The sequence below is a fragment of the Metopolophium dirhodum genome, chromosome 8, assembly GCF_019925205.1.
Source record: "Metopolophium dirhodum isolate CAU chromosome 8, ASM1992520v1, whole genome shotgun sequence".
NCBI classification, from domain to species: domain Eukaryota; kingdom Metazoa; phylum Arthropoda; class Insecta; order Hemiptera; family Aphididae; genus Metopolophium; species Metopolophium dirhodum.
In genome coordinates, this window is record NC_083567.1 from 13176013 (window position 1) to 13186729 (window position 10717).

Sequence of the window (10717 nt, forward strand, 5' to 3'; positions counted from 1 at the left end):
TCTTAAGCAAGTATGACTAATTCCAAAAAAAATATATATATTATCTTATTTGTTATGCACTTCACATAAAGCTTTAGATAAGACAATTTTTTTTTATTAATTTACAAAGGATGAAATATTTAGTATAACATTTAGCTTAAACTATTATTTCTAAATAGTAACTAATATAATTATGTACTATAGAATGGTTAAAAACAAAAAAAATTTGTTAAATTTGTAGTTTTGAAAAATTATAATTAATAATCATTAAATATTACATGCACACTAAATTGACACTAATATATGAACACAATATTATTATGACACTACTGCATTTTAACCTAGTCAGAAATTAAAAAAATATTTTATGAATTCATTACCTTTTGTTGTAGCTTGTAGATTTCCTAATATTCATTGTAAATTATCATGCAGTATTTACAATACCATAATATCAGTTTATTCATCAAATAGTTAAATAGTTGTATAATAATAGTAATAAAAATAGTTGAAATATTTTAAATACATGCAACCCTAACATTTAATATTGTCATTGTTTTTTTCACTCTAATATGTGTTAGTGAATCCACAGGGTCACATTTGATTTTGAAATGGAAACATATATTTTTAATTACATAAACTATATATTTGTATGTATGAATATCAAATTATGAGCTTTTATTTACAAGCATTTGAACTTTAGTGATAATATCCATTATTCTGTTCATTGCAAGTCCTCAATCATTATGAACAACCGTATTTTTATGTATTTTGCTGACCTTTTCTGTAGTTTGACACGGTACACAGCGGCCACTAGTACAAAGTACAGGTATCGCAGCGACCGGTCTACACTTTTTTCAACCGCCACCACGGGCTACAACAGTGCGACGCCGTCAACTCCCCCACTGCACCTTAACGGCACAGGGTGGGACGGGAAGGCAAGTCGTGCCGGACGAGTACCGGCTGCCGGCAATCGTCTCGCTCTTGTTCACCGACCGTTAATATGACCACCCACCATCGTTGTTGTGTTCCGGTTCATCATCATATGATATATATATATATATATATATATATTGTTTCACAAACACCGTTTTATAACATTACTATTCACCACAAATAAACGTCCCTCCGGACATAATCCAAAACTCTTGAGCGTGCGTTGTTTTTATTTGTTCTGTGACCATCACCTCGCCATCACAACCACACACAGAGACCGGCTTACCGCGACAGCATTAAATCATTCACCCCCGTAGCTGTGTCAAATTGGCTCCCCGGCGGGGAATCTAACCCCGGTCTCCCGCGTGACAGGCGGGGATACTTACCACTATACTACCGAGTTATGCAAAATTAAATAATAAAAATTTTAAAATTAACATATTACATCTCTGATCTGTAACACTTTGAAGTATAAATGCAGCAATGCAAGCTCACAATTGAATTGTTTCTAAGAATATCTAAGGCACCCATAAGCTATTTTTATTTTAGTTAAATTTAAATACTGGAGGGGAGGAATACTCAATACAGTAATGATGAAATAACAAAAATGTTGTTGTTAAAATAATTATTCCATTTTACTATCAGTGAAATTTAAAACAATAAATTAACTTTACTTATAATATTTTAATATTATTTATTACGTTTAATATAAAAATATTTATAAAATTGTATTAAAAATATAAAAATAATATTATTAATTATTAAGTTGATTTATATATTTTTTTTTTTTAAATGATGAAAAAAAAATAAGTCATTAGTTATATAAATGTATAATATTTAGTTATTTTATATGAATAAAAAAAGGTAGTCTAAACTCTAATTAAAGGTTGGGAGGGGGTGAGATTAAGTAACTTAGTATACTTTAAAAAATAAACTTAATTTTCAAATAGTATATTTGGAATAAATTCCTATTTTTAATAATCTATAAAATGTTTACAACAAAATAACAATTTTAGCATATAAAATCTAGTATAAAACAGTTAGACTAAGATATAATTTATAATATAACAAATTAATATTGATAGTTTTTAAAAATCAATAAAACATAATAAAATGTATAAAATATAATTAGGTAGTACAAAATAGTACTATGTCAGTGTATTGATTAATACCGCTAATAAATGTCTTTGTTCTGATGTTAAATGAGGAGTAAAATCAGATTCAATTGTACCTAAACAGGTAGTTTCACCAAGTTGATATGCTTTAACCAAAGATCGAAGAAGACGGAACATTATATCTGATATATAAGGAACTAAAATAATAAGAAAGTGAAATATTATGTTAAATATTTAATAACTATATAATACACATATTAGTATAAAACTTACCTGGAGAATCAAAATTTCCATTAATCCACATGTATTTCTCCAATACTGAAGCTAAATCACTTGGCATTTTTTGGCGAGTGGGTTTCAGTATAAGCAGTAAGAATACTCGTGATATTTCGCATCTAAAATATATAAGAAAAAATGTAGTTAAAATTTTAAATGAAAATTAAATTAAATACTTACCTGAATAAAATATCATTATAAATGCCAATGGTTTCATTGTCTATGCAAGAAATAGTATTTGCAATTTCTGTGAATGTTAACAGTGCCCCTTCATAATCTTCTACAAAAAGTACCATTTGCATGAATTACAACACAATACACCATATTTAAAATAATAAATACTCTAAGAACGAATAAAAATAGTTACCAGAAAGAATTTGAATGGAAGTTATTTGTTCAAGAATAGCCAATTTAAGTGTATGACTTTCATGTGGCACATCAATCATACTACTCCCAATAAAAGCCGCATCATCTAATTTACCTAAACATACAAGAGTTTCAGCTGTTTCAAGACGAATCGAAGTTTTCAAAATATTTTCAAACGAGTTCCCTTGCCAACTATCCTCGGCATGTCGCATTTCACTTAGCCCAGCCTAAAGTATTAAAAATTCTATAAATAATTTAACTATCAATTAGATAAGAACTCTAGTCTCATGTGTAAATATCTAACTTGTAAATTTTCATTATAAGGAGATATTAAACCAGATGATTCAGTCTTCTTAAATTCTGAAAAAAACTGGCGGGCTGCCTTCTGATGAGCAAGAGCTTGTTCACAGTTATGACCCATCGACTCTTCACATTTAGCCACAGCTTGCCAACACAATGCAGCATAATCATGTTTATCATTCTTTTGGCAAAAATTTGCTAGTTTAGCTAAAATACAAAACAAAAAATATTAAAAATGTTCCTTATTTTCCTTAATAGGTTTTAAAATAATTAATGTAAGTAATCTTACCAAATTGGTCACTAGGCTCCAGTGTATTTAACTTTCTAAATAATTTTCTAAAAAATATAAATGTGATTATTTAAAGAACCAAAATGGCAAAATATATTATAAATAAAACCATAATGTATTACTTTTTTGTTTTATTTAGTATGATCTTATAATGGTAAATGATCTCTTCGGGATTATTGAAACTGGCCATTTTAGAAAACGAATAACTATTTTATAGGTATATAATTATAATAGGTAGGTATATACAATAATCAACTATCAATGGATTTTTACGGTGGTAATTGAGTTATTGACTATATTTTATATAGTGCCTATGTGTTGTACAACTTTTAAATAATATAATAGCCAATGGGTATAATATATTGACAAATAGAGTGAGATACCTACAATTTACAAATAGAAATCAACTATCAAGTATTCAAATTCAAGTAGATAACAATTATCGAGCTTATAACCACGGTTATCTTCAAGTAGATAACCGTGCTTATAAGACACGGAATATTCTGCATCAAGATTCGAGATAGATAAACATTGTTTATACCACGGTTTAAGATATAATAGACTGGAAACGAGCAGCTTATCACGGCCACGAATGTATGTAAAAGAGGCAAAGTGCGAGGGGTCGCCTGTGTTCCTGGAGTTCACAGCGCCCTCTGCATTTACACGGACCGAGATACAAATTGTGTAGCCAAATAAAACCCACCGGTAGCGTTGGAAACTTCAAGAACAGTATTCTTATCAGCTAAGTGACACCTTTTCGTGGCCGTCCCTCGACCCCCTCCGACCATTTCGTTTCCAGTCCATTATATCATATTATATCATAGAACAATATAATCATATCATTATACATTTATATCTTAGTCCGTGAAGTTAACGTAGAAAGTAAAACTGATAATATATTATCAAACTTGAATATTATTTATTTGCAACTAATATTAGCCGGTTACGGATGAGTGGACGACCGTATTTTTAGTTCATACTCAATAATAAGTACTGCTTTATACTGTGCTTAGGCCTTAGATCATATTATTAATATCATATACAAGTAAATTATCTATGCCGTCAACCAAAGTCGGACGTCACTACGTCAGTCCCTACTCACTTATCAGTACCTATAGTAATAATTACTAATAAGTAATAACTAATAAGTAATAACTAATTGGTAGTATTATAGAAGTATACTTATCTATGACCACAGTCCACAAATATATTATTTATGTATTATTACTTATTATATTTATAGATAGATAATACATTTTTTGTCAGTAGCTATACCTAACCTAACCTTACGTAAATACTAAATAGTAAATAATATACAAAAATTAATGTCTTAAGCATAAATCAGGACATATCAGGGGTTTCAAACTATCAAATTTTGTTGACCCCCTTCACTTTATGTTAGAAATAAAATATGATGAAATATTTTATTTCATGTTGAAATGTTTGAATAGTGGCTAACAGTGTTTACCTCACAGTCCTCACTCTGCTCACAACTACTTTCTAATCAGCTATTTGGTTTGGAACGTATTATGATCATTGGTCCGTATTCTATTATACATTATTATAATGAACTATATTACAGGTACAATTAACTGAAACATAAAGATAATAATATAAAATACAATTAATGAGAGTTCTTGTTATTTATAATCCCTATAATCAGATTGATATTCATCAGATCACTGCACTACTGCAAAGAATTAAATAGGTAGGTCATTTTTCGAATTAAAATACATTTATTTTTAGTGTTGAGTATAATAAATTCATTATAAGTAATTCATTAAATTACAATATAATACTAACCATTTTAAAACCATTTCAGGTACTTAACCTAACCTATATATATATATTAATATGGCTGAAAAAGGAAAAATTGGAATCATTGGAAGGTAAAAGCAAATAATACTACATTATTATTTAAGTTTTTATTATAAATATTATTAAATACCTATGTACTTAAATTATTATATTTTAACCATATTTATTTTATTCAATATCAATAAGTTTAAATCTTGATAATATCTAGTGTGATACACTGCTTTGGATCAATCAAGTTCGGTATTTTAGGGAAATGCTGTATAATATTAATTATTAATATATAATATATGCCTATACGCTCACCAATCCCCGCATATAACTTGAAAACTATTGATTTCCTCAAATTGTTTTCTATTTGTTTAAAGAACCAAGTTTTATGAAATAAAATTGAAAATTGTGTTAACAAGGTATATAAATTGTATTAATTATAGTGTTGCCATTATAATTTTATACTTATTCTTAATTAAAAATAAATATTAATACGAGTGCAATAATATATATTAATATTATATGATTATGAATACTATACGAGAAAATAAAATTCTATTAGGCGCATCCTTATATTAAGGTATTTTTTATTTGCAGTGGTCTAATAGGCCAGAGTTGGGCTATGTTATTTGCAAGTGCTCGTTACAATGTAACCATCTATGACATTAACTTAGAGTTAGTAAATACGGCTTGCGAAAAAATTAAAACAGAATTGAAAACGATGGAAAAAAATGGAATTCTAAGGGGCAATATTACTGCTGAACAGCAAATTGAACTTATTAAAGGTACTTGAAAAATTGTATTGATTTAATATGTTATGAATTAAAGAATAATTACGTTTAAGTTTTTACCAACGTACAAATATACAAATAAGATGTATTATATAGACATAAATTAAACTTATGTAGTAAAATATTAGAAAAATAGTAATATGCAAGGGCGCCCGCAGGAATTTGTCAAGGGGAGGGCAAAATATTTTCCTTTTTACATTTTTTGTCTCATTATCCTATTAGTTATAAAGTATTTTTGTGACGTATAGACAAGGAATGAAAAAAAAAAATTTATGAATTATACGTACATAGTTAGTTAAAACTTAACAAGCAGCATTAATTTTAATTAATTGTTATGTAATTTTAAATTATCAAATACATTATTTTTAATAGATAAAATGTTACCATTGGTTTTATAATTTTAGGTCATTTATAAAATTAAATATTTCTAGCTTATTCAGTCAACGATACCACCAATCTCATAATCTATAAAAGCAACGCTCTGAGTTCTGACTCTGAATCGAGTGTAATAAAAATCACTCTGTTAATTTTAAAAAAAGTTTGTTTTGCGATATTTTATATTACAACGGTAATGATTGAGGTTGGGATTATAATGCAATTTGCATTGTTTTCCAAATCTACGCAATACTCGTTTTATAACATACGTACATTGAATTTTTTGACAATTTTAAATTTAAGGTAATTTTTTGCATTTAAAGATTTTTAGAGCATTTTGAAGTTTTTTCTAAACTTAAATTTTAAATTTTATTTTTTAATTTGCACCTGTTTTATATGATTTTTATAATAAATATATGATCTATTATAATCTAAACCTATAGTTACAGAAAAAAAATAGTTAATTTTCAGATTAAATAAGTATTACTGATAAATGATAAGTTCTGTCTGTTAAACTTTTCTACTATCATTTAAAAGTTTAAAATGTATATTAAAATTTATACTTTTAGTATTAAAACTAAAAATAATTTAGTGCACTATTTAGAATTGTTAGGGCATTTTTTAGTTTTTTTAAAACATTAAAATCAACAATAATAATATATGATAATTAGGGCTGTGAATTTGCATGTTTTTTTTTTGCTACTTTGTATAAGAAAATGAATTTGATCAAAATGTGTTTTACGTTATTTATAAATTGAATACGAAATCTTATTTTGCATATTTAACCGGTAGGGGCATATAAATGCATGATTTCGCGAGTTCTTCTTGTTTTTGCTTTTTTTCTCATTTGTAAATTTTCTTGAATTTGGACGATACAGTTTTACAGTTGTAATTTTATCGCAGTGGTAAAAATAGCAGGAATATGTGCTAAACCCGGTCTGGAGTGGCATGCAATACCGTAACCTCCTGTTGTTATCACGTGTCTATATCTGTGGTCAAAAATCAAACTTGAAACATCTTTAATATTAATAAAATTAATAAAATATTAAATGGAGAAGAAGAAAACGTTTGTAGTTTCAGATATACCTGAAGACTTAACAAGTAGTGATATGGCATATTTCAAGTATGTTCTACCACGTCAGATGATGCGTTCATTTTATTATTTTTATAAGTCCATTTTTTCAGTCATTTTATAATTACAATATTTATTTAAATAAAATATTTTTTCATCCAGCATATGTGGGTATAATTTTTTTTCAAATTGCATATTTTAAAGCATATTTCACTCATTTTTTAGTGCATATATGCATGCATATTTAAGACTTTTTTAGTGCATGAAATTCACAGTCCTGATGATAATCAACCCAGAAAAAGCCATGGAAAGACAACTGCCCCTACTTGCCCCCCCCCCCTGTGAACGCCCTTGGTAATAGGTAAATGTCTATTTTTGTTTGGAAATTTCCTACTGAAATTATTCTAAGTAAGCATTTTAAACAATCTTAATATATTGTTCATAAAACATTTAATTATAAATATTAAATATTGCTCTCTCTCTCCTCATGAAACATTTCAGAATCTGTTACAGTCATTTTTATAAAACAGGTGTAACTAACTTGGAAGAAGTTGTAGAAGGTACAATTCTTATTCAAGAATGTATACCAGAAGTATTATCTTTAAAGCAACAGTTGTATGACCAAATTGATAAAATTGTTGGCTCTCAAACTATAATTTCCAGTTCAACTTCTACATTCTTACCATCGGCTCTTTCTGAAAAAATGGAACATCGTAATCAATTAATTGTTTCACACCCAGTATGCAAAATCTGTATTATTTTAATTTTAAATAAGGTTAACATATTATGTATTTTTAAAGGTTAACCCACCATATTTTGTGCCACTAGTAGAAATTGTACCATCTGAATGGACTGAAGATTGGGTAATTAAAAAAACAAGGGCAATTATGGAAGAAATCAAACAATCCCCTGTAACTCTTGCTAAAGAAGTACCTGGATTTGCTTTGAACCGTATTCAGTTAAGAACTTAAAATTAAATATGTACACAAATGTTATTGAAATTACAACTTAATTATTGAATAGGTATGCTATATTGAATGAATGTTGGCATCTTGTCAATGATGGAGTACTTAATGTGAAAGATGTTGATACAGTCATGTCTGAAGGTCTAGGTATGCGTTATGCATTTCTCGGTCCATTAGAAACTGCTCATTTAAATGCTGAAGGTATGTCATATTTATTTAATTTGATAGTTGAGTAATCTATATTGTATGTTGATGACATATTTTTAAACTATAGTTAATCTATCAAATTATTTCATGTAGGTACTCACTTCTGATTTATTTTTCATTAATATTTTATCCAAATCCTATTGTGGATAGGACTAGTCAAGTTTCTAATAAAAACTAAACATAAGTTTACTTTTTTTCTATAATTTATTTTATTATGTTATTATAATATTTGTTAAAAATTAATTTTAGGTTTTGTGAACTATACAGAGCGTTATTCAAACTCTATGTATGGTGTATGCCAACAATTCAAGCCATCTCCTAAGTTTGAAGGACCATTGGTAAAAGAAATCGGAGATCAATTAAATACCAATACTCCGTTGGAAGACCTTCCAAAACGTAGATTATGGAGAGATCAATCTTTGATCAAATTGTCACAACTTAAAAAATATAATAATTATTAAAATATATAATATTATTGGTTAGATGGTTTAATAAAATTATGGTATAGGTATTACACAATCGTTAATGACACAATATTATGTAGGTAACCGAAAACCATTATCCATTAATAATTGTGAAATTAATGGAAATAAATATTTACATGTATAAATTACTGACGGGATATATATTTTCGTAATAAAAAAAATAGTTAAACTAATTTGTTAATTTAATACTGTATAGTGTTTTGAGTAAGTTATATTATAATTTAAAGTACTTGTTACGGTTACCTTTTGTCAAGGTTATCGTGTATTTAATATAACTTTATTGATTACTTACTATTTGTTTCATTGGTCATTAATGCTGGTACAATAGTATAGGCTATATACATTGTAATTTATACATTATAATATTACGCAAGCTAAAATTAATGAAATAACTAAATCTAAAATTCACTCTAACTAAATTAATCAACCCAACAATTGGACAAAATAATCAACTTTAGTAGCTGTAGCTTAATAATCAAAACTAAAATATACAATGTTCAGAGTTTCAAATCAAGATGAAGTTAAGAATATACGAGTTATTATATATGATATTTCATTTTTTGATTTAAATGTTAAGATTGAAAAATTTTTTTGTCAAATTACTTCTTCTCAGTGGCGTAATTGTGGGGGGGAACTTCCCCCCCCCAAATAATCCACATTTAAAAAGTATTCTTAACAGGACTGTTAACATATTAAAATATTTTTTTCCCAAACATAAAATATATGTGTATACTATTTAGTATTTATACTACTTACTTTTTAAACTACTTATAGCACCTTTTATTAATGACCTCTCTATGTACTTAATAATATTTTTACAATATGGGTACCTGTTACCTGCAATTTGTTTATAAACCATAACATTAGTTTTAAGACTAAATCAGGGTTTTGATTATGATGAATAAATTATATTGCCCCCCTAGATTTTTATCCAGTTATGCCACTGCTTCTTCTATTGATGATAATATAATAGTTTGACCAATTTAGTAGAAGGTGATATGGCCAATTTATCGATAGAGTTTATTCTCAATGTGTCAGCAACATGCCAATAATATACTCATATTCAATCTTTCTGAGCAGAAAAAATATTTTGAAGTATATTATATATTTAAGTTAATAATTGATAAATAATTAAAATAACGTTGGGTTCTATCACTGGATAGCCTCCCTCCTCATGTGTTCATGTTATAAAAAAAAAAAAATTGTTGGTATGTGTTCAATTTTGCTTATTATGCCTATTGTAGCATAGATTGTAAATATTCTAATAATAAATAAATAAAAAAAAAAAAAAAAAAGCTTGGATAATAAATAAGCTAATAATAAAATAATAAGCTTACACTTTATAAATAACAAAAAAAACCATTGGCAACTAATACGGTGACCTATAAAATATCCGAAAATAGGGATCTTAGGGATTAGCCCCCCAAACCTCCTCCTCATAATTGTGGTGGGCTGATTTATATTCTGCATACACTAAACAATACTTATGGCTCCATCTATTTTAATTACTGTTAAGTATCTCTTGATAAATTACAAATTACAATAAAACTATTTTATACCTACTTGTATTGAAAACATAGAAATAGAAGTTGACAGTTCAGAAGATGAAGAGATAGTACAGATCAATCAACGAGCCCAACACATGGTGAAGCAACTGCAATGCTGGAGCAGTTGATGACATACTTCGAGAAACAAAGTGAAACATCTTCTGCTGAGCTACTGACCTTAAGGCATCTACGATATCGCACAGCAAAATTA

At 27.6% G+C, this 10717-nt stretch overlaps 2 protein-coding genes across 4 annotated transcripts; one reads left to right on the forward strand and one right to left on the reverse strand.

Annotated features, from left to right (window-relative positions):
* Positions 1 to 1847: 1847 nt before the first annotated feature.
* On the reverse strand, positions 1848 to 4348 carry LOC132950176 (40-kDa huntingtin-associated protein-like). Its single transcript, XM_061021445.1, has 7 exons — positions 3381 to 4348; positions 3259 to 3305; positions 2974 to 3176; positions 2671 to 2896; positions 2484 to 2583; positions 2301 to 2422; positions 1848 to 2224 (listed from the first exon to the last, which is right to left on the reverse strand). Exons 1-7 carry the CDS (start codon positions 3446 to 3448, stop codon positions 2061 to 2063), a joined length of 930 nt encoding a protein of 309 aa, XP_060877428.1. The 5' UTR covers positions 3449 to 4348; the 3' UTR covers positions 1848 to 2060.
* A 277-nt stretch (positions 4349 to 4625) lies between these two features.
* Positions 4626 to 10264, forward strand: LOC132950175 (lambda-crystallin homolog). 3 transcript variants are annotated; one of them, XM_061021444.1, is made up of 8 exons: positions 4626 to 4840; positions 4922 to 4966; positions 5072 to 5147; positions 5662 to 5849; positions 7833 to 8041; positions 8103 to 8260; positions 8326 to 8468; positions 8724 to 10264. In XM_061021444.1, the coding sequence occupies exons 3-8, from the start codon at positions 5113 to 5115 to the stop codon at positions 8933 to 8935; spliced, it is 945 nt and encodes a 314-aa protein (XP_060877427.1). In that variant the 5' UTR covers positions 4626 to 4840; positions 4922 to 4966; positions 5072 to 5112; the 3' UTR covers positions 8936 to 10264. The 3 variants fall into 3 exon arrangements, with proteins under 3 accessions (XP_060877427.1, XP_060877426.1, XP_060877425.1); XM_061021443.1 differs by having other exon boundaries at positions 5081 to 5147; XM_061021442.1 differs by having other exon boundaries at positions 4626 to 4966.
* The last annotated feature ends 453 nt before the right edge of the window (positions 10265 to 10717 follow it).

Excerpts from the sequence above, each read along its gene's own strand:
- LOC132950175 (XM_061021442.1), top strand. The coding sequence starts at position 5,113 with ATGGCTGAAAAAGGAAAAATTGGAATCATTGGAAG. Across the intron at positions 5,148-5,661 it reads AAAATTGGAATCATTGGAAG|TGGTCTAATAGGCCAGAGTT; the intron begins GTAAAAGCAAAT and ends TTTTATTTGCAG. Across the intron at positions 8,042-8,102 it reads AATTAATTGTTTCACACCCA|GTTAACCCACCATATTTTGT; the intron begins GTATGCAAAATC and ends GTATTTTTAAAG.
- LOC132950176 (XM_061021445.1), bottom strand. The coding sequence starts at position 3,448 with ATGGCCAGTTTCAATAATCCCGAAGAGATCATTTACCATTATAAGATC. Across the intron at positions 3,306-3,380 it reads ATACTAAATAAAACAAAAAA|AAAATTATTTAGAAAGTTAA; the intron begins GTAATACATTAT and ends TATATTTTTTAG. Across the intron at positions 2,423-2,483 it reads TATAATGATATTTTATTCAG|ATGCGAAATATCACGAGTAT; the intron begins GTAAGTATTTAA and ends TATATATTTTAG.